Genomic DNA, 24,065 nt, shown 5'->3' with positions numbered 1-24,065 from the left:
TCTTTACAAATCAGACTGTTTAAAAGGAGGAATAAGAATGGAAAATTCAGAATTAGAAGAAGTGATATTACAAGAAGGCAAGAAAGAAATTTCAAAGATTTATAAAATACTTCTAAAATGGCATACGGAGGATGAAACAGTGAAAGTACAGATGGTGAAGTGGGCAATAAATTTTCATAAAGAGATAACAATGGAGGCCTGGGAGCATTTGTGGAAGAATACAATGAAGATTTCAACTTGTACGAACATTAAAGAGAATGTATATAAAATGATACACAGATGGTATCTAACACCAAAGAAAATTGTGCTATGTCAGACAAATGCAGGAAATGTAAAAAGCATGAAGGATCATTATACCATATGTGGTGGACTTGTGAAGTAGCCAAGCAATACTGGGGAGATATAATTGAAGCAATTAATGAGGTGTTACAAACCCAAATAAATAAGAACCCAGAATTGTTGCTATTGAACTTGGGAATGGAAGATGTTCCAACGCAATATAGAACATTGTTATTTTACATGACTACAGCAGCAAGACTTTTATATGCGCAGAAATGGAAAGTACAAGAAGTGCCAACTGTAGAAGATTGGATTTACAAATTGCTGTACATGGCAGAGATGGATAAAATAACAAGAAAACTTAAAGATCTGGATCCAGGACAATATATTGCAGATTGGGGGAAATTGAAACAAATTTTAGGAAAAAAATAGGATGTGAAAGGGGAACTGTGGCAGTTTGAGAATTTTTAATTGAGATATCATAAATGGAAGAGAGAAGTGACTTTACCATTAAGAGAAAATATTAACTATTTTTAATCTAAGCTAGGACTATATCTAAGTATATTGCATGCAGAACTTATAGTTAATCATTGAAAAGTAAGACTGAGATACTAGTAAATTTAATATAGTATATATATAGTATATATAAGGGAACTTGAAAGTGCTTAGAGTAAGAAATATTATATAGAGATATGTATGGTAGAAGCATTTAAGACAAAACATGTTAAGTAATAAGAGGGGTTAAGGGTTGGAAAGCTGTTGGAAGTCGATAAGGAGGAGGGAAGGGGGGATTGGATTAAATTAGATAGGATGGGAATGTAAACAATGAATGGAAATTATACTCACCAATAAATTTTTTATATAAAAAAAGAAAACACCTGGATGGTGTTCCAACACTGCACCCACCACCTCTGCCTGGTCTATGATGACACGAGTTTCTTACGGTGGCCGTCGTCACACGGGCTTAAAAGTAGCAAAATTCCCACCTTATTCCAGCACTGTTGCGAGTCTGAGATTTCTCCTCCGGTCTCAATTTTCGCGCTATAATCTGCTTCCGTGTGACCATCCGGCATCGATTTCTATCCCATAATGACGGAATATTCCCTTTCTTATCTTGACCCGTTATCCCAGACGCCCTTTCGCGCTCTCCTGCAGCGAGCTCTTTTTTTTTTTTTTTAAACGTCCTTATATCGTTATAACGTCATAATATCATAAAATACACAAAGCAACGAAAGAGTGTTCTTTCTATGCTGCTCGATCACGGTTGTTCAATTGTGTTTTTATTGGTACGTCGTGATAGCGATCTAATGATCCCCTTTTTTTTTTTTGGTGGGAAAGATTCAAGTGTCTGCAACCGTTGCATTCACTTCCACTTTCAATTTTGCGGCACTGTAGGGTTTATCATCGCGCAGGGCTGCATCTTGGGCTTTGAGCGAACACTTCTCTCATCAAATCTCTTGAACAAGGTATCTGACCTCAGGTTTTTCTCACCTTGGTCCTTCTGTCATTTGAACAATGGCATACAGAGCAGAGAGTGGTGTTAAAAGGGGTATCTCCTGGAGACATAGGGAGATTTTGGACCTGCTTCACTTTTGGGGGGAAGAGAAAATCCAAGAGGCACTGCGAAACACGCACAGAAACCTGGATTATTTCGAAAGAATATCCGAGCAGATGGCTACCAGGGGCCATAGAAGATCGGCTCTGGAGTGCAGATCAAAGACGAAGACTATGCGTCTTGAATACAAAAAGGTGGTCGCACACAACAACAGGTTGGGCAATGCACCCATCACTTGCCCATACTACCGGGAGCTCGAGAGCATACTTAGAGGAGATGCCAGCGTGCACCCAAAACGGCTGGCACGGAGCATGGTTCTGCAGGTGATGGGCCAAGTCCAAACTGTACCAGTGGAACCTCAGGCTGGATCTGAGGAGCTGTTCTCTCACGAGCTGGTGACCATTCGTGCCGATGACATTATGATTTCCTCTCCTGGCCTCTCAGGTAAGAGCAGAAAAGGTAATGAGGGGTGGGGGCCTTCACGTTTTCTGACCATGAACTTTGGAAAAAAATTGGATTAAACCCTTGTTAATGAGTCATTGTGGGTCTGTGGGGGCACTCCAGTACTGCAGTGGAATTGCATGAATTTTAACATATGCCTGTGTTCAAAACATTAGCAGATAATGTCTCCACGCAAGGTGTGGTTCAAGCCTGCTCGCACAGTTTTGTGCAGTGCTCCCCTCAGAGGACCTTAGGACGCCCATTGGAAGAGTTAACATCATGTGGGCATCATATGTAAGTGTGATGTGTTTTCTGGAAGAAAAACTATTCCAACACCTTTGAATTTTTTTTCCATTCAGGAGAAATCAGTGACCTATATGATGATAACACTAGTGGTTTTGAAGTGGATCTGGATGCCACACCTGACATTCTCACTGATCAGGGTAAGCTCCAACCTGACACACCGTGCATTGAAATTTCTGTACTGACCATAACTGTGCACAATGACTTCCAAGGCACCCTATGGATTCAAGGAAAGCAAGGCTGCGTTCAGGGTGGTTGTGGTTGTTCACATGTGTTGAGATGACAGAGTGGAGACTGTACTTGTGATGGATTATAATGGTTTCTCAATGTGATTTATGAAATGATCTGAATTAAAATCAGCAAACAATTCCTAGCCTTGAAAAACTCTTTGGTTTAATTTCAATTATTTTTTTTGCTATTAATTGGATGCAAGGGGGGGAAACCACTTCTATCGAGGACCTGAGCATGGGTTTCTTTGTTATTTCTTTCAGCAGATGCTGAGCAATGCAGCGGCCTTGATCGGGAATCATGGAATAAGGAGAATGACCCTCCACAACCCCAATCCGAATTGGACGGTAAGCTATTGAGGCAAAATCTCAGAGATTAATGTGTGGATCCCTGTCCTCCATTGCGTTTCCATCACAATGGGGCGGATTTCTCACACTGCAAAAACAACCATTTAAAAAAAAAACTGGTTCCCGTTAGCTTGCTGTGATCTACTTTCCAAGTGTTTGAGTGGGGAGAGGTGGGAAGCAGCATGGAGTAATCATTCCATCAAATGTGTGATGTGAAGTTGCTCTATGTCCAAAAATTTCAATTTGTCTCAATCGCCTCCAAGTGTGAGAGGCAAGAGGACCATGTAGGCGGGAGAAATTTGTTGGTTTGCTGTGCTAGATTGCGATAGTGTGCATGCATCTTTGAACCTAACATTGACCACTCTCACATTACTATAGCTCCACGGCAGTGTGAACCAATGGTGCCTGCAGAAGTAGTCTCACCTGGGACACGTCTGGCAAACATTCGCCGTAGAAGGGGCGGTTCGGTCATCAACAACGTTACAGACAAATTCCTATCTCAGGCTTCAGCGGAACACCGCGAAGAGATGGCCATGCGTGAAAAGGAACAACAGGAGACCAGGAAGTGGCGTGAGGAGGAGAGCCACAGACAGCTTGAATTCCTAGAGGAGACACGGCAGGAACGCAGAATGTTCCAAGAATCGTGGTCAGATAACATAGATGTGATGCGTGCAGCTGTAGGAACACTGAAAGCATTGGGAGAGGCGATCATGCGCCAGCATCTTCCCATTGCTCAAGGGCAGGCCTCTGTTGTTGAAAGGCAACCTGAGAGCAAGGAAGAGGCTTGCAGAAAAGTGGCATCTAAGAGAGCCTGTGTGGGGAAGGCCAGAGATCGATTGACCCTTTAGATTAAATAGTTAAAACCCTGCCAGGTCTTGAGTGGTGTTCATGAATAAATGGAGACACTTTAACAGGAAAAAAACTTTGTTTTTATCTTTCAAGTTAGAAAATAACAGCTGTACAAAAGAAACATTTCTGTTGCTTGATCTTGCGCAAAAAATAATTTAAAAAACCACTACCTCAACAACAACAAACAATTAACAACAACAAACTATTTACACAATTAGACTCTCATTGTCTATGGGTCCTGCCCCCTTGACAGCATGTTCCGCTGGCGCAGCTCCCTCTGACGCTCTCTTCGCTCCATGGAGAGCAAACGACGTCCATGTCTAGCCAATCTGGACTCCAGGGCAGTCACCTGGCTCTGGATTCTGTTGACTAAAACAGAAGAGTTTTCACATGTGCACCAAGGAATCACTGGATGCTGTTGACTCCCCCCCTCCCCCACGCAAAAATAGTAGTGACACTTACTGGAGGAGAAGATCCGCTCCTCCAGTGAGCGGATTGCAGATTGTATGCCCCCCAAAGATGGCTCGCCTGTTGAGGGAGGTCTGGACGATTGGCCGCTTGTGGAGGGTGCTTCCTCGCCCCCATCTTCTCCCTGGGCTCCTCCTGCACTTTGCTCTGTAATTGAAAGTGAAGGATATTATATTTATTTTTAAAGTTAATTTACTGGAAAATTGAGCACCACCAAAGAACGTCTGCGTTTAATTTTTATCCGGGATAGTTATACAAGAGTTTTGCTAAGGGCTATGCGCCAAGGGATGCTAACATTGACTTGAATCAACACAGTTAAGTTTCCTGTTTTTTGACACTGGTTGACCAACTGTACCTGCCAAACAATTATTTGAGTCATGCTATTAGAATTGCTTCTGTGCTATGTGGTTAATGCTTGTTAATGATTGTGTTTTTTGAAAAATAAATATGTTATTTGGATTGTTCTTCTCCATTGTCATCAATGGTTAGCATTGCATTGTCAATTTTGATAGAGGGAGGTCACTCAGCTCTGTGCGGCATGGTGAGGAACATGATGCTGCTGGTGGAAAATGTGTCACACAAATTGCACATGGGCATGTTGACTTGAAAGCTGCATCAGCAGCCAGTTCATGCATGTGTCTTCTGCTCACCTGTGGGGGCATCCCTGGAGTGTTCCGCTATGGGTTCCTCCTGAGGTTCTGCCTCTTCACCGGCCTCCTCTCGGTGATGAGCACCTCATGGCAAGTCTGCAGCAGCCTCAGTTCTCTCTCTCCCCCTCCGAAGAGCTGAAAATGCATAAATGTGCAATTTTTAAACACACACGGTGAAACCATCATTTGTCCACTCTCAAGAGTTACACCAGAAAACATAGTAAGGTGAGTCAAGTCTGCAACCATTCCTTGCCATTGCGTCACGTAGACTACACTTGTGGGTAGACCAGACAAACAAACAATCCACCTATAGCAGTGTTGGCGTTATCACAATTGGTTTCTCCTGCTTGGGGAGATCTAAGAAGTTAAGCTATTGCATTTTTTTAAAAAAATAGCTAGTTTGTATTTTAAAGTCAAAGGCATAGTCAGAAACACTTTTCACAGCAGCAGGGGTGCGTTGTAAATAAGCCATGTTCTTTGGGTGATGGGTGGATTCCTGTGTTGTTGTCAATTCTTTAGATGTCATAACCCATGGCCAACTAGCAGAGAATCCTGTTTGAGACACCTGTGTGCACAACTCACTGATAATCCTAGGTAGTGGTCTGGCAAACCGTGGTTGGTTTGGTAAAGGGTCAGGCCCCTGGCAAAGACAGCTGGGGGAGGGCAGAAAATACTCCTTATGAAAAACATGCCTTGGACATCTAGAAACACAGGCATGTGCATGGGGTCATGCAGGGACAAGCATCCTCTTTCAAAACAAGCAAAACCGATGTTATGACCCAATTGATGGGGAATTGGGGGCGTCCAGTGGAGGACACACAATAGATGTGATATTATCACCTTTTTAGATGGCACTTACATGCATGCCGCCTTTCCTGCCAGTTCGGTCTTCCTGCAGCCTCCCATAGCCGCAGCATGCTCCCAAAGTGCGCTGGCCTTCCACTGTGCCGAGGGATGCCTTGCCAGGATTCCAGTGCCTGATAAAAATTGCCCTTTACTCTTTTGAATTTGGACCTGCACTGGTCCGCGGTCCGCTGAAATCCCCGTGCCGTCAGCCTTCTTGCAATCGAATGAAAGATGGCCCTGGTTGGCAGGTGGGTGCTGGACATCAGCCTCTCCACCTTCCCACTGCCAGAGATAATGTCCAGAAGTGCCTCCACCTCCTCATCGCACCAAAATGCCCCTCGTCGTCTTGGAGGCGTCCTTTTGAGACCTCGTTATAACGACTTAAGGGTTTTGGTCGCTTCTGAGCATGCTCAACCGCTCGGTGAGCGGGAAAGCCAGGTCAAAGTTCGGATTGAATGTTATTCAACTTGAAAAAAACAAAGCAAGCTTTAAAAATCATTTTCCAAGGAAAAAGCATGAAAAACCCCCCAATGTTTAACATTATTCAAACCATTTTTTTTTGCGTTTTGCAGTTTAATTTCGCAGTCTCGATAGGGTGTTTTTCTAGACTTGCAAAAGTATGGATTTACAGCAAATCACGGGCATTTACGGGGGAGAGGGGAAAAAACTTGTCATGATTTGGGTTGCAAAGAATCAAGATAGTACTCTCTGACTTCCTTTAGGCACATGTTGTAACCTTAACGCGTCCCATGGTAACTTAATATTGGACCTCTTTCATTCCACCAGGCATGTCCAACTATTATGAGCTCTGCTTCTAATCCCGCCGTGTTCGCCATCAGGGAACATCTCTTTGTGCCATACATATTTTTTGCTTGCCCCTATCTACATTTGTCGTTATAACGACCCAGCAAAGTAACTTTCCAATGTAATAAAACTTTTTAATTTAAAGCAAAGGTTGAGGGACCCTGCCATGCTCGTCCTTTGATGCACTGTCATGAAAACATGACCTCTCCAGAATTGGACAATCTGTAAAAGAAAAAAAACCAAGAAAACGTCTCCCTTTAAATTTTCAATAGATGATGGAATGGAGGAATCGCCTCTAATCCACCACTTGGCAATAAAAGCAATATACAGTCTTGTGCAGACAGCCTGATATCAAATGGCCCCCAAGCCTGCAAAACAGATTTATTTTCAGTGGATCCTTCCCTCACCACAAACCAAGAATCCCACATCCAAAATATTCTTAAGTGTCTTATTGGGAAAAACTAATTAAGCAGGGAAAATTTTTTCAAAGATTTCTTTTTATTATTGTAACAGAAAAAAAGACATGAAAAATCATCATCTTGCAAAGTAAAGCAACGAGGCAAATTAACACCCAATGAAACTTGCTCAAATGAAGGCACTCTATTATTTTCCACTAGCGCCTCATCTGAGATTCCATAAATGCAGCCAGTGCATCCCTGACCAACTTTCCCCCCTCAAGCAAAGTTTTGTTGCAGTCAAGAGAATCCACACCCTCCTCTGGCAACATGATTGGCGAAGGATCTCTCAGATCGCCTGGGAACCGCTGCTCCCGTGCCTCGCAAATGTTGTGGAGGATAACACAGGATGTTATAATTGTAACTAGATTTTCCTCCCTTGCCTTCATTCTATAGAGCAAACATTGCCAGCGTCCCTTCAAACGTCCGAAACTCTTTTCCACCTGATTTCTGGCTCGAGAGAGGCAGGAGTCGAAGTTCTGCTCTCTTCGTGTGATGGCCAGCTTCCCATAGGGCTTCATCAGCCATGGGCGCATGGGATAAGCTCCATCAGAAAGTATAATGGGCGGCACGGAAACCCCATTCAAGTTCAAAGTCGGGTTTCCAGGCACAAAACTTCCATTGTCCATGGCTGCGCATATATTGGAATTTTTAAACACAAAAGCGTCATGGTTCTTTCCACTCCAGCCGATTTCAACGTCCAGGAATCTGCCGGTATGGTCAACTGTTCCTTGCAGTAGCATGGAGGAAAAGTTTTTCCGGTTTCCATATTGTTCTGGGCTCCCACCAGGCGCACAGATCGGAATGTGGGTCCCGTCAATGGCCCCAATGCAGTGCGGGAAGCCCAGAGCAGCGAACCCATCCATTATCTGAAAAGAAATCAATTGGTTATTATAGCCTGTACGAAAAAGGTGAATGTCAAGCATGGCCCCCAAAAACTAAAATCGATCCTATTATCAGTAAGCAAAGAAATTGCCGTAAAAATAGCCAATATTTATGGAAGTCTCCAACAGTACATTGTTTTTTTTGACATAGAGATGTGGTGTTATAACGAAATAAAAACAAACAAAAAAATTTAAAAGGGAGGGGGGAACGTACCTTGCCGACCTCTGAAGACAGGCAAACCGTCTTGGAAAGCAGTTCGACCTCGATTGCTTTGCAGACCTCCAAAACAATGGTTGCGACTGTCGAGGCTCCCAACCCGAACTGATCACCTGCCACGCGGTAACAGGCACCGGTGGCCAAAAACCAAATGGTCACAGCCACACGATGCTCCACAGACACAGCTTCCCTCATATTTGTGTGCTGCCGTTCCAGTCTGTTGCGGAGGACGCTGACTATGCCATTGAAGGTTGCCCTGTCCATTCTGAAACATTCCAGCCACTGATCATCATCCCAGGTGGTGAGCACGATCCTTTCCCACCAGTCCCGACTGCGCTCTCGAACCCAAAATCTTCGTGGTGCCTTCAGGCTGGCCAGGGAATGCCACCTTGCGCGGTTCCTCATTCTTCTTCCCTTTCCTCCGTTAATGACAGATGGGGTCGGTTTTCCAGAGGACCGAAAAAGTCTTTCCGCTGCCCTTCGCCTCCGACGGAGGGATCGCAGGTGTGCATGGCACAGAGTGAACGTGCTCTGAAGCATCAAAACAACCAGTTGGGCCACCAGAACTACAAGTTCACTCGGTGGAGCCATGGTTGAGTCTTCGGCGATGGGGATCACGTCAGACAGGGGTTTTTCTCAGAACAAGAGTATATTTATGGATGTTCAAATTAGGAAGAAAAACAATCTTAGCCAATGTCCAAGCTGCTTCCAGGGCGGGAAAACTTGGCCCACCTATCCTGCTGTTTTGGGGTTGGGCTAACGTTTGGTTATAACGATGTAATGTCGTTATAACGCAATAAAGCGGAAAAAAAATTTTAAAAAAAGGGGGGGGAGGAGTTTTTTCTGTGCCCGTTCAAAATGACGGCACAGAGCGCTACGGTGTGAACAGCTCGAAGCGGGAGGAGACGGTATTTGACAAAAGATTGCATCATGGCGCCGATAGGAACCATAGCGCCACATACTGGAAATTCGACGGAATAAACGCCCGTGTGACGACGGCCGGTGACTGCTGGATGAATCCTGCGGATATGGGGCTGAGACAAGGCAGCGTGTGAAGGAGGAAATTCCCAATGGGTAAAACCTTTGAGCCAGATTTTCTCCCTATATTTGCTAACTTCACGCTAAGAAAGGGCACCCCTAGCTGAGTTCAAAGGGTGGCTGCTTGAAAGGGATGAATGAGCTCAGATTGGTTTGTAGGGTTTCTTGAGTTTTGCACCGTAGCTTTCCAGGAAACGGGGAGAATAACAGGATGGGGCGGTGACTTTTCCATCCAGTAGGTAGCGCTGGTCAGCTAGGGGCAGCAACTCAAGGGCCCTGCTGGCTTAGGCCAATGGCCTCTCTAGTCCTGCATCTGAAGCCAGAGTTGTCCCCTGGTGCTGGTACTCGGAGGTTAACTTTTTTTTAGTCATCTCACCTAGTCTCTTTAGTCATCTCGCCTAGTAGTCATTGATAGTCCTGTCCTCCGTGAATCTGTAGCTCCCTTTTAACCCATCTGGTACGGTAGCCATGACTACATCAACAAGCTGTAAATTTCCATAAAACTTAAGACTGCAGGCCTTCTTATTTTTCAAAATTTGAACACAATAAGCTATTAATGATTCTCACTTTGGTGAATCTTGCAGAACAAGCATATATACTCTTTAATTTGTATTCTGCTTGAGCTTTCAGCATATTCTGATCTGGGGGGTGCAGATAATGGCAAATGATTACTAAATTAATACATATTTGTTTTTTCCTTAGGATTTCAGAAGCTCTTCAGGAGTCAGATCTGTCTACAAAGAAGCTTTTGGACTAACGTTTTGCAGTTGAGCTTAAAGCTAATGCGAGCTATATAGAATTTTTAAAAAATAAAGTTTATTTGAAAAGAGAAATAGGACAATAGAAAGTACAGAATACAAAGTGCTACATTTAAACTACAACAGAAACATATATTCAAAATATGTGACAACACAACTATCTTCTCTCTCCTTGATTGCTTATACCTAAACTTTAATGTCAGTGTCAACTATTGACAAACTATATGGAATTAAAAGATTTCCACTCTTTTCCTGACTGTTGTGTTTATCTTACTTCTCTCATCAGACATTTAACAGTATGAGTTAAAAGCCTGTGAATTGGCTCCTTGCACACCAACTATCTGGCCATTTAACTAGCCTAACTTATTTATTTTATTTATTATATTGGATTTTTTTAGTCCAGCCTCCCCACCAGGCGGGCTCAGGGCGGAGTACAACATTTCAGTTTACATAAATACAGTTAAAAACAGATAAAACAGTTTACCAAAAAACATTAAAACAGTATAAAAATAACATTAAATACAAAAAACATTAAAAACAACTTTATACGATACAGCTTCTCTTCAGATGGCGATGATAAAATACTGCTTTTCACACAGTAGTTTAACTTAACTTACCACACAGCAGTCCTTACAGCCCCCTTCCTGGGGCTTAACACTCTTAAATGAGCTGTTTTAAGAGTAATTTTAGCCCACCTGTGAAATAGACGGGTATTGGGGGTGAAGCAGTTAAACGATGTCTCTAGAAAAATCAAGGGGCCTTGGGATGGGTGTGTGGGGTATGATTCCATTCACTGAAATGATTGAAATACTTTGCCGAATGCCGATCTGTAAATCTCACTCGCCCTTGCAATGAGGTTAGGTGCTGGCTGGGCTAGGACTTAAAACAGTGACACACACACACACCAACATGTGATGGCTGCTTTCTTCCAGTAAAGAACCAATCCTGTCTTTGCTCCACCTCACTGAAGCAAGAGGTGCTTCAGACACTTTCGGGAGGCATCACTTTTGTATCTGCCTTGCTGGGAACATCTGCCTCCACCGAAAGATGCTTGGCTTGGAGCTTCTTTGTATTTTGTGACTAGTGTTTCAGCCTCCATGTCAGCCATTTTGTTTGCTGAGCTGCTGTTTAGCCAATGCGGTGATGCCTGTGGGTTCAAATGCAGTTGAGGCTGACAGGGTGACTTTGTGTCAGGCACACATTATAGGGGGGGAAATTCAATATAAAGGACCTCCTTGCTGTAAGAGCTGGGTGGGCCTGTTTAAATAGGAGATGCTAAACTTGAATGGCTAATGGGTTACGTTGCTACTGTTTTCTCAGTAACTGAGTGGTTGTAGCCTGCCCATAAGCAATTTCTAGTGATTTATTACCCACCTAACCCACTGTTGTGTAAATTGTTGCTCTGCAACCGGGGACTAGTCCACCAGTTGCTTGGGTTTGCCTCTTTCCGTAGGCATGTAAAGAGTGCAACCTCAATTGATCTTTCCCTAGTACTAAACTGATGTCTCTGTTAAGATTAATGTGCCAGCTGCAAAAAGGTCTTAAGCAAGACTGGAAGTTTTTATTTAAAAAGGCAAAGGAGAATACAAGCAGAGAAACGAGGCACCAGTTCAGGGCCTCACCTCTGCTGAACACTAGAACACTACAGAGATAGATACAGAGTACAAAATCATTAGTTAGACGTAACAATAATACAAAACAATTAAGATATCTTTCCCTCCCCCAATCAAGGATCCTTGAGACCCCTCCATTGCAGAGAGCAGGGACCAGTGAGGTCCCTACCCTCTAACAAGAGAAGGGTCCCCGAGTATCTGGTTCGTCCCTCCTTTATAGGGAGATATCAAAGACTTGCATCATTAACATCCTAATCAATTACATTGTCTTTGTTCTTGAAAGACAGTTCCGTTGAGGGTCTTTCGTGTAAACACAAGTCTACACATCCTTTACCTCTGTGATAGACTGCATCTTTGATATGCATTTGTAATTTGCAAAGGAATGTTCACACTACACTAGTCATAGGATATCCTGTTCTCCCCAGAGATAAGCTGTTTGCTGTTTACCTTCGCTCTTTTGGTGATTTATATGAAAAAAGGCCAGAGGACTCAAAAAGGTCCCAAACAATTAACAACTTTTATGCCCTCATCTATTCCCTGTCACAGAGGGTGAGATCTTCCTAGGAAATGCAACTTTATTCTGCAGGGACAGAGCTTTTGGAAGATTTCTTTTTCCCAAACTATAACTGGATCTCTATTTCTAACATAGGCCAAAAAGGCCTGGTTCCGACCCACTAACGAAATTCTGACGACATGGACATTGTTGGCACATGAGGGCATATATCACGTTGGAGGATGAGCAGCTGTAAGAGCCAGAGATAGTGTAGTTGACGCCATTGGGTCCTGTAATTGTATTTCCTGGGTAAGTATGAGGGCAGAGCTGGCATCTGGGTCTGTTGCAGGGTCTGGTACCTGTGTTGGTGACTCTACTAGCCGATTTATGGTTGTAGGTGAGAAGTCGTTTAAGATTGGGGGGCTGTCTGTAGGCAAGGAAAGGTCTTCCACCCAGGACTTCTGAGAGAGAGGTATCATTTTCCAGGATGCGTTGTAGCTCACTGATGATACGTTGGATGGGTTTGAGCTGGGAACTGTAGGTGACAACCAGTGGTGTTCTGTTGTTAGTTCCTTTAGGTTTGTCTTGGAGCAGGCTGTTTCTGGGTACATTGGACAAACCAGCCAACCTCTGCGCAAAAGAATAAATCAGAAGCTACTGAAGTAATTTGATAAAGGTTGGTTAGTCTTAAAGGTGCTACTGGACTCTTTTCTATTTGGGGCTGTATCCACACAGGAACAGTTCTTGGACTTATTTCTGGTGTTAGGGCCCAACAGGGGGAAACTAGTGGAACTGTAGTCTTCACAACTGATGCATTCAAAAACTGCTCATTTTGTCTCAGGCCGAGCACGCCACAGGATTGCAGTGATGATTTGTGCATAACTGAAATGAGGTGTAATTGGATAATGCTTTGGCATCCATGCAATTGGTGCACAGTCACCATGCAATGGATTGCCGACTGATGTCCCAGGATCATCATGAGCAGATCAGGCATCATTTAAAATCTTGCATTTTGAGTGCATATCCAACTATCGTACCTACAGAGCCATTCATCATGTTGGCCCACACTCAGAGTTTAGGGGAAGGTTCTTTCTCTAGGCGTCTCATCTAGTCTTTTCAGCTCCCTCTTGCCACTGCTGGCTTCGCTTGCTCTCCTAAGAGCACTCTGCAGCCAGAGGGAGCCAAGATTGTGGATGGTGGCGTGAGGGAGCTGATTGCGCTGGTGGCAGTCAGAGAGAGCTGGCAGCAGTGATAGGCACCTTGTCCCTCTCGCCCACACCTGCATGCTCCCATTGCTCCCCTAAATGCTCTCAGGTGCCAGAGGGAGCTGAGCGCGCTGGCAGCAGAGGGCCAGCTTTACCCGCTTTCATGAGTGGCACAGCTGACTCATTTTATTATTAGAAGCACTAAGTACTAGAGGAGAAAGATTTGAGCAAGAGTGTGAAAATGCCCCAAGTGTCTTCAGGTTTCCCAGGGCTAAGCTAGAAGTGACGAATTACACTTGAACAGCAAGTGAACAGACTCACGTGTATTCCTCCCTGTTCATTTGCGCTCTACTCGCAGGGAGGAATACATGTGAGTCTGTTCAGTTGCCGTTTAAGTGTAATTCATCACTTCTAGCTTGGCCCCCTAGTCTCCTTCACCTCAACAGGCCTATACTCAGCTGATTTTGCAAGAAAGTCAGCTCGACAGTTACGTCTTCTGCCATTATCCCTGGCTGGCTGCGTTCCAAGGACTTACAGCTCCATTGATAACACCTTTAAAACTCGATAAGAGCATTGGCAGCTGTGTCTCTGGCTGTGCAGGGCCCAGGGGGATTGTTTACACACTATGGGCCTCTTAACCTTTCCTTTTTTAAACATATAAACAGCAGGCTGGTTTATTCTCCTTCCTCAGAAACAACCTTGTTTTGTAACTATGGTTGTTGTGGATTTTCCGGGCCTTCAAGCATGAAACTCTCTTTTTCAGCTAGCTCTATTTTTCGCTTCCTGGATGGAGAGGACCTCTATTCTTTCCACCACTTGAGGTCAAGATAGGCAGATCCAGCCCAATAACATAATAACTCGGTCACAACCATTGCTAAAAATTTAGCTTTATTAGTTACACAGATATCAATATAAAGCAGATCATTTTACGCCTCTCAAGCATGCATATTAGATGCTCCTTGCCTAACTTTTTCTGCCACTAGATGGCTGCAATGTATATTATTTCCCAAAGCCTTACACAGATGCGGCACGAGGTCCCGAACAATCTGATGCCTTCCAAAGTACCACTGCTACTTTTTCCTTTTACTAATTTTGTCGTATGTATCTCTTCTTGTTTTCAAACAACCAGTGGTACCGACTTCGGTAAGGAGATATATACACATTCTGTTTCTAGTTAGGGATACCCAGGGGTCATTTCGTAGAAAAAGAGCTGGAGGGACTCATTAGCATAACTCATTAGCATATGCCACACTCCTTGACATCACCGGAAGTGTGTCATTGGCATGGCTGATTTACATGTGCCACACCCCCTGACATCACCTATCCTGTCTGTTTTGGACCCAGTCCTGGCCATTCAGGGCCGAAATTGGGCCCAAAATGGTGAAAAGGGGATGAAAATGGCTGAAAAGGGGCCCAAAATGGTCAGGATCGGGCCGCTGCTGAGTGGGAGAGTGATCTACCACCCGTCAGAGGCCCGATCCAATTCAGGCTGAAACGGACCCAAAATGGCCGAGAGTCAGGTGGGCAGGGCCACCTGACATGTGACCTCTTTGGGGAACTGCCGGAACTGCAAATTAGGGTTGACTTGGCAACCCTAATTCCAATACAAAGAGAAACATAGTGCCACCCATCCCCCACCGTGTCCAAGCACGCTGACTTGCCTCTACTCTGATAGAAACAACCGCCTCCTTCTATTCCAGTCCTTCAAAACCAGACAAGCCAAAAGCTCCACCTGGCAGAATATAAGGCAAACAAAGGAGCGGGCCCTCAGTTGAGTGGAGCTACATTTGATGAGCTGCAAGGAAACCAGCCAGCTTAATCAAAGTGGGAAGGTCCAGCACTTGCACAGGAGACCTTCTTTCTGTGCCTCACAAGTTGCATTCCCTTACTGATAAAAGGAAGGTTGTGAATGAATTTCCCGCCCCCGAAGTTACTTTAGTTCCTGAAATCATTTGGGAAGGAACTTGAGCTCAGACGAGGCCCTGCTTTGGGTGCCCCCGTCTCCTGAGAGGCAGGTGGAAAACCTGGAGAGGGCCTTCTCAGAGTCTCTCTACACAGGGCTTTTTTTCTGTGAAAAGAGGTGGTGGAACTCAGGACCGCACAATGATGTCACTTTGGGTCAGCTGGAACAAGGGGGGAGTTTTTTAAAGTTTAAATCGCCCGCGGTGAAAATGGTCGCATGGCCAGTGGCCCCACCCCCCTGATCTCCAGACAGAGGGGAGTTTAGATTGCCCTCCGCACCAGCGGCGCGGAGGGCAATCTCAACTCCCCTCTGTCTGGAGATCAGGGGGCGGGGCCACTGGCCATGTGACCATTTTCAAGAGGTGCCGGAACTCTGTTCCACCACGTTCCAGCTGAAAAAAAGCCCGGTCTCTACATGAGATGAATTACATGCAGACACTCAAGTGAAGGGAGATGCAATGTTAGCCGGGAAAGGTAGTTAAAAAGACAGAGTCACAGGTTCTGGCAGTTTCACCTCTCTAGAGCCAGCAAAGATCGCTCCTCAGAGAGTTTGTTTCCTCTTTGCCTCCCCAAAGGGGATGTGAAATTGACAGAGCCTATTTAACTACTCTTCCCAGCTAACACTGTGTCTCCCTTCACTTGAGCATCCTCACGTAACTCGCCTTGTGTAGAGAGACTCTCTGGAACTCTCTCCCCAGGGAGATTCGACTCTCCCCTTCTGTTGCAATCTTCCACTAGTGGGTGAAGACTTTTTTTTTCTTGTGGCATTCCCACAACGATCCCTCCTCTAACCCTAAAATGTTAAAATGGTTGTTTGTATCTTTCACATTTATTTTAAGCTCTTGTGTTAAATTGTTTTAATGACATATTTGTGTGCTGGATTTAATAGTTTTTAAAATGAGGTTTTAATATGTACGTTTTAATTCGTTAGCCACCTAGGGGGCCCTACTGGGGCAGAAAAGCAGGACAAAAATATTGTCAATCAGGGATCATTTCCAGGGGGAACACGCCGGAACACAGTTCCCACAGTTCCCCCAAAAGTCACATGGTCCCACCCACCTGACTTTTGGACATTTTGGGCCGTTTAGGCCTCAATTGGGGCCAAAATGACCCTGATCGAGCCACTGCCATGTGGGGGAACACTCTCCTGTCTGGCAGCAGCCAAATCCCGGCGATTTTGGCCCAATCAAGGGGCTTGGCATTTGCTAATGATTTATGCTAATGAGTTCCTGCAGCTCTTTTTCTATGAAATGACCCGTTGTTAATAAACAACAAATACTAATAAATATCCTGTAGCTCATGGTTTTTGAGGCCCATGTCTCCACTCTCTTCAAATTTGTGGCTAGTTACTCATGCATATATTAAATAGCACTGCCTGTGTGGATCTCAAAGTCCTCCTAATGTGTCTGCCTTCTGAATTCATCCTAGTGTGTAACTTCAGAAAGAACCAGGAACCAGAGATAATGTGAGGTCAAAGGCTGAGAACAGTCACAACGATTGAGGTGGCAGGATGATTCCTACAGACGCCGTGCACATGGCGATTTTCCTGTCTCCTTCATGTGTACTCATCACCTCATGCCTCATGGGCAATAACAATACTACTACTAATAATAATAACATTTGATTTAAAAAAAACCCTTCGGGATAACTTAACACCCACTCAGAGCGGTTTATAAAGTATGTTGTTATTATCCCCACAACAATCACCCTGTGAGGTGGGTGGGGCTGAGAGAGCTACAACTGACCCAAGGTCACCCAGGTGGCTTCAAGCAGAGGAGTGGGGAATTAAACCATATTCTCCAGATTAGAGTCTTGTCGCTCTTAACCACTACACCAAATTGGCTCTCTAGCGTTAGAATGAGATCAAAATATTTGCTACCAGCTGCTGAGCTTGACAAATTATGCTACCCCAACCCCTGACCAGGCCAAGTTGGTTTCTACAGGAGGATTTGAGAGCAAAGAGAAAATGTTGTCCTATAATGGCACAATAACAAGATGTTATATTAAATTATAATCCTTATTACTTAGTAGTTATACAGCCCAATTGGTGGTGTGGTAGAAAGTACCCTCAAGTCAGAGCTTACTTATGGTGACCCCTGGTGGGGTTTTCATGGCAAGAGACTAACAGAGGTAGTTTGCCTGCCTCTGCAGCCCTGGTCTTCACTGGAGGTCTCCCATCCAATTACTAACCAAGGCTGACCCTGCTTAGCTTCTGAGATCTGATGAGATCAGGCTCACCTGGGCTATCCATACAGCCTAATTAATGGAAAGGGGAAAAAACCTCCCAAGGAATTTACCGTCTATATTTTAATGGCAGGGAAAACAAACAGGGGTGGACTAAGAGGCAAAAATGTCCCTGGAAATGGCCTTGCCCCCGCCACCCACCCCTGGCTTCACAACCCTGATGGAGGGGGCGGAACGGAAATAGGGAGAGGACCCAGCCCACCCTGGCCTAGCCCCCCCCCCTCCATGGAGGACATCGCCCACTGGGACTATCCCTAGTGGCCTTAATGGCCAATCCACCCCTGAAAGTGTAGGAAGTAGAAGGGGAAAGAAAGGAGATCCAGAAGTAAGAGACGGAGTAAAGGATCCCATGGTTCTGTTCTACTAATGGTAGCATTTCCCCCGGTGCAGGGACTCTTCGCTGAGCACAAGAGGTTCTTGCATTTTGGGAAGACTTCTTGCCCAGCAGGGAAGTACCGCACTTAACAGATCTTGATGGATCGCGTCCAAGGAGAGCAAATGCAATTGCATGCATTTTGCCTGCATTTCAGATGGGGATAAGAAAAAGGATGAAAAGGATGAGACCAAAGACTGTATAGAAAAGACTGGATTTTCAAGGCAGCAAGAGAGCAAAACGTAGGCATCTAGGCCTTAAGAGAAGAAAGGGAGAGCTTTTCTTACAGATTCACTCATGAAGAAAATTGTTTTCTGAAACTGTACAACAGAGCAGTATTCCATATTTTAATGCCCATCTATCTTGGCTTTTATATATTACTAAGACCTGGGTAGCCCAGGAGAGCCTGATCTCATCAGGTCTCAGAAGCTAAACAGGGTCAGTGTTGGTTAGTAATTGGATGGGAGACCTCCAACGAAGACCAGGGTTGCAGAGGCAGTCAATGGCAAATCACCTCTGTTAGTCTCTTGCCGAGAAAACCCCACTAGGGGTCACCATAAGTCAACTCTGACTTGATAGCCAGTGTCAGGTTCAGAATGATTCCCTATATGATGTAACCAAAGAAACTCCATTTTAATTCTTTTAGTGTTCTAAGTGCTTTCTTCACAGGTGCCAAGATGTTCCCTAGCAGCTATCTCTCTCCAGAGGAATGTTTTGACTACAGCTTTTCCAGTCCTGGGAAACTTTCACTTTCTCAGCTTCAAAGGGATTGTTTTGAGAACTATGGGGGGAGGCTGGGCCTACTGAGTCTTAATACTTTGTACTGTATTCTTTGCCTTTCATTCGTAACAATACACGTGTACCAACCCAGATATTGCATCTGGGCCCGTGGACTATAATGGTTGCATTTTTCAGTAAATCTTTTGAAAACAACGGACTCTTGTCTGATTGCAGAAGGTAGTCTGGATACAACTATTATTTAGCCACAGATCTGACAGCCAGATTTCATTCAAGAGAGCATTATATAAAACAGAGTGGCTCCAATTTCCTGGACACAGGTATATTTCTGATTGTGAAGTCCCTCACTACTAATGGGGCCACTGCTTTGTTAACTGGGATATGTGGCAGAACACCATGCCAGCCCCCAAACCATTGTTTGGAGAGGAGGTCCGCGAGAAAATCGGTAAGAATTCTGCAGGTTTCCCCCAAGCACCTAAGGTTCTCAGTTTGCAGAGAGGCTGAGGACTTGGTCTATGACAAAATGTATTCCCTCCCAGGTGGAGTAGATTTTTTTTCTTTTGTAGAAGAATCTCAACCACACTCCTATTATGTTTCATCTGCTAAACAATTTTTGCTGGCCAAGAGTGTATGGTCTCTTCAATGATGAAATGTTGCTTTGCAATCACTGATCGGACACCAGTTCTCCAAGCCATGCTTAAAGGTTCTCTACTACCCACTGAAATGATAATATACTTTTAGATATTGCAGTGGTGCGGAGGGCAATCTAAACTCCCCTCTGTCTGGAGATCAGGGGGTGGGGCCACCAGCCATGTGACCATTTTCAAGAGGTGCCGGAACTCCGTTCCACCACATTCCCAGTGAAAAACAGTCCTGCTTCTGGAACAAATCCCGGGGACCTGGTATGGAGAACCTTTGTGAAATTTACAAGAGTTTGTAAATTGCCGCTCTATATAGGAGCAGCCAAGGAGGATAAATATTTTTCACCATGGACCAGCAAAAGGACTCATCTTAGATGCAAATATTTTGTGGAGAAGGCCAAGTTATACCAGAGTTCTGAATAAGTGCAGCCACTAAGGAAAGAGCAAGATCAGGGCCCAATAATACCTTGAAGGCCAACTAGATTTCCAAGGTATGATCTTTCAAAAGTCAAAGCTCCCTTCAAATACGAGGAAAAAGGAAGGAATATTTATAATCCAGGCAGAGGGTGGGAGGGGTATTTTAAATTAGAGTGTCAGGAAGCTAGCTATAATACATGTTGTAATTAGCTTGATAAAACAGGGTTGCAAAGTACAGAAAATTAGCATCTGTAATGCAAGAAAAATCCTACATTCCAATTCAACTCAATGAAACACTGGGAATTTAGTGAATGTAGTCCCTTGGCCACCCCCAAACTGATACTGCCCTGGGGAACTGCTATTTGCCTCGTGTGGAAGAAAAATACAGATGTTTCAGCGGTTTGGACAGCCATAATTAAGAATCATGTTGGGTTTTTGTAGACCTTTGTAAGAATTGTAGGAATAAAAGGTGGGCTGTTACTTAGCCTGGACATGATCAAAATCACATCCGGCAAGCGGTCATCGAGGAGTCTGGAGACGATCCTAGCTGTGGTTCACTATGGTGAATGGGAGTTGGCAATTTTCCTGTTTATTTTTTTCTTGATCAGCAGGAGACTTGTTCTGCCTGGAGGAGATGGATTTAGATATGGGTGCAGCTTGAGCATATTGAAAAGGAGCCAGTATATATGCGGGTGCAGCATTTACAACAGAACCACAGTTCTTATACCAGTAGCATTGGGCTCATGTGCTCGTGCTGCCGGATGCTGCCCAAGGTATTTGAGCAGATTGATTTTGTGCAGAAGCATCTTCAAATGCCCTCCTGACTGCCCCGTCAACCAAAGAAGCGTGGTTGGTGGGTATGCAGGAGACAGCCTTCTCAGTGGCCACACCGCAATTATGGAACAGTCTCCCAGGAAAGTTCATTTGCCCCCCTCACTCTGTATCTTCAGGAAACAGCTGTTTCCTGAAGATGACTTTTGCTTAGCCACTTCTTAATGTATTGGTAGTTTTTAACTGTGTTTGTGATGAATTTTTATATTTGTTTCTATTTTATATTGTACGCTGCCTTCCTCTAAAGTGGAAAAGCAGACAATAAAAGTTTTAAATAAATAAAAACACATAACTGAAGCAATTCCTTCCAGTCTTTGCAGACCCTCTTCAGAGCTTAACTTCCATTCTTCCCGGTAACTGCAGAAAAACTCTCACAGGGCAAGCTTGGATTCCGGCCAAACATTTCCATCAGGATCGTTCAACTCTCCACGCATTTTCAGATGCTGTGCAGTAGCCGACCTCAAGGTGTGTCAAGAAAGGAGGGTCATTTAAGGAGCAGCAGGTTCATTTGGCTATGCAACAGGAAATGACTCTTAAATTTTTATAATACACCATCGGTATTGTGTTTTTTTTTTAAAATACCTGTTCCTTTTATTTTAACACAAATTTTTAGCACCATCGGTATTGTATGCTTTCAGGCGGGTGGTAAACACAGCTTTTTAGAGGTTTGTTTTTTTTCTGGGGAAAAGGTGGTGGAACTCAGGACCGCACAATGACGTCACTTTGGGTCAGCTGGAACAGGGGGGGGGCGGGTTAAAGTTTAAATCGCCCTCGGCAAAAATGGTCATGTGGCCGGTGGCCCCGCCACAGCGCGGAGGGTGATCTAAACTCGTCTCTGTCTGGAGATCAGGGGGCGGGGCCACCGGCCATGTGACCATTTTCAAGAGGTGCCGGAACTCCGTTCCACCGCGTTCCCGCTGAAAAAAAGCCCTGGCTGTTCCATTTGAGAGTCCTGTACCACCAAGACATTCTAGTGATGATGTAGCTCTTATGTATTTAAGCAAAATGGGAGAGTCAGGCAGAAGTTACAATCTCTCAGTAAATTCAGAACTGTCAATAGAACATTAGCTTACTCCAAAATCCCAAGATTTGTATGACCCTTGGTTTAAGCTAAGGAGCAGATCCAAGGGTCGATGACATCCTTGCCTCCCTTCCACTAGGCCCCATACCAAAACCCTGAAGCCTCCTGAAATGAGAAGGGTTACCTCCCAGTCACACGTCTTGGTAGTACAAAACAAATGTCATTACTTAAAACAAATGAACAAAAATGGTTCAGTGTGAACAGGATGAGATTCAATGCTCCCCGATTCCAGACTCCTTTAAGACGGCACTTCAGAATCCCTTGGACCAGCTTGAGCAGGCTCAGCACAAGTAAAACAAACTAGAAACACTTGGTCATAGATCCAGAGGAGTTAGCTGTGTTAGTCTGCAGTTGCAAAATAGCAGAGTCCAGTAGCATCTTTAAGACTAACCCACTTTATTGTAGCATAAGCTTTCAAGAGCCACAGCTCTCTTCGTCACATGCATCTGACAAAGAGAGCTGTGGCCCTCTCACACATGCTCCCCCCACAACTACCCTTCCCTCAGTGTGGGCCCCGAGGGATCTGGCAACCCTCCTCCTGAGAGCAAAAGTGGTAACACAACAAAGTATATATAAAAATGACATAAATAAATAAAACCTTACAGGGTGCCCACCCTAAGAGCCACAGGCCAAGAACCTGTGACTTATTCTGAGCCAAGAACCAGCTTATTCTGAGCTGAAACAATGGGAGAGGGATCCTGTTTGGCACGCTGTGGGGTGCCACATGCTGCAGTCAAGTGCCACGTGCATCTTCCAGCTGAACCCTGAGATTTATCCCACTAAGTTGCTTTCATCCTCCAATTGATGGAAGGGTGTGTGTCCCTAGATCCTAATTCCACCTTCCTTTGAGACCTCCTTTTTTATGGCAAAGGGATGTGTGTCACACAACCTCCTTTCTGTCGTGTAATTAGACTTTCCTTTTAACCCTCTTCTTACACCCTCTGGGTAGATTGCTGCCACCAGGAATTATATTCCAAAATAGTTAATTTACATTTCCCCTTTAATAATGTGCCCAAGGCTCCTTCGTGGGACTATGTGGCCCTGAGGATAAAAATGGGATATATATAGGAATAACGTATATCCTGGGATGAACAAAAAAAACAAAAAAACTTTTATTTTTACAAGAAGCATATAGGTTTCACACTATTACTTAAGCTTGATGGTTTCAACAATAGTTATCAGTAGAGATGGGCACGAACAAAATACGAACCAAAATTAAGCACGAACCAGGCCGGTTTGTGGTTCGCAAACTACAGTTTGTCAGATCCCATTTCTGACAAACCGCCATGAACTTTTAGGCTGGTTCATTTGGTTCATTTTTTGGTTCGTCACTGCAGACAGCCTGGTGCCAATCAATCACTTTCCTAGGCAACAGGGGATGGACTTCCTGCAGACCTTCTGCTGACCCAGAAGAGACCTTCTGCTGACTCAGAAGTGACCTTTTGCTGGCCCGTAAGTGATGATTTCCTGACCTGGATGTGAAGTTTTCATGAACCAAACGAACCGGTTCGCGAACCAGGGGCAGGTTTGTGAAAGATCATGGTTCATGGTTCGTGAAATTTGACGAACCACGAACTGCATGGTTTAGGGGTTTTTCCGGTTCATGCCCATCTCTAGTTATCAGTTCTTTCAGTTTCCTTACATAGGCTCAGTCACACTGAGATAGATAGATAGATAGATAGATAGATAGATAGATAGATAGATAGATAGATAGATAGATAGATAGATAGATAGATAGATAGATAGATAGATAGATAGATAGATAGATAGATAGATAGATAGATAGATAGATAGATAGATAGATAGATAGATAGATAGATAGATAGATAGATAGATAGATAACTTTCTCTCTCAGGTGCACACACAGTTTGCCTGCTTTGGATAGAATGAATGTTCTCTCACAGACACACAAAGTTCAGGCTTCCACACAGGTTGTCTGTCTAAACCAGAATCAATGTTCTCTTTCAGAAATAGATAGACTCCCAGGCTGCACACAGCTTGCCTGTCTAAACCAGAAAGCCCTTTTCCTCTCTACTCAGAAACTAAAATCTGCAGTTTACTCTGCCCCTAGAGCACTGACACTGGCCAATCAGATTTTTTTCAGCCACACTTCTCAACTCCACCCACTAAATCATCAACCAATCATAGGGTTGCCAGGCCCCCTTAACCTCCTGGCAGGGGATTGGGGCCTGGCACTTAACTGTGAGGGAGGGTGTGCATGTGCGCAAAGTGCGTGCATGCTCCCACAAGCACAATGATGTCACTTCTGGGAAGTGACATCATCACACGGCCCCTGGGAGCGCGCCCACACTCCGCAGGGGCCCAAATTGGGGATGCTGCAGAGC

At 44.5% G+C, this 24,065-nt stretch overlaps 1 protein-coding gene across 1 annotated transcript; it reads right to left on the bottom strand.

The window, feature by feature from the left end:
• Positions 1-7,383: 7,383 nt before the first annotated feature.
• On the bottom strand, positions 7,384-8,731 carry LOC129342898 (uncharacterized). The gene is made up of 2 exons (XM_054998857.1): positions 8,324-8,731; positions 7,384-8,094 (listed from the first exon to the last, which is right to left on the bottom strand). The coding sequence occupies exons 1-2, from the start codon at positions 8,729-8,731 to the stop codon at positions 7,384-7,386; spliced, it is 1,119 nt and encodes a 372-aa protein (XP_054854832.1).
• Between the last annotated feature and the right edge of the window lie 15,334 nt (positions 8,732-24,065).

This window comes from Eublepharis macularius, chromosome 15 (genome assembly GCF_028583425.1).
Source record: "Eublepharis macularius isolate TG4126 chromosome 15, MPM_Emac_v1.0, whole genome shotgun sequence".
Taxonomy (NCBI): domain Eukaryota; kingdom Metazoa; phylum Chordata; class Lepidosauria; order Squamata; family Eublepharidae; genus Eublepharis; species Eublepharis macularius.
This window is presented reverse-complemented; position numbering and strand designations above follow the sequence as displayed.

Coding starts and splice junctions, on each gene's coding strand:
- LOC129342898 (XM_054998857.1), bottom strand. CDS start 8,731: ATGAGGAACCGCGCAAGGTGGCATTCCCTGGCCAGCCTGAAGGCACCA. Junction 8,095..8,323: donor TGTCTTCAGAGGTCGGCAAG/GTACGTTCCCCC, acceptor ATTTCTTTTCAG/ATAATGGATGGGTTCGCTGC.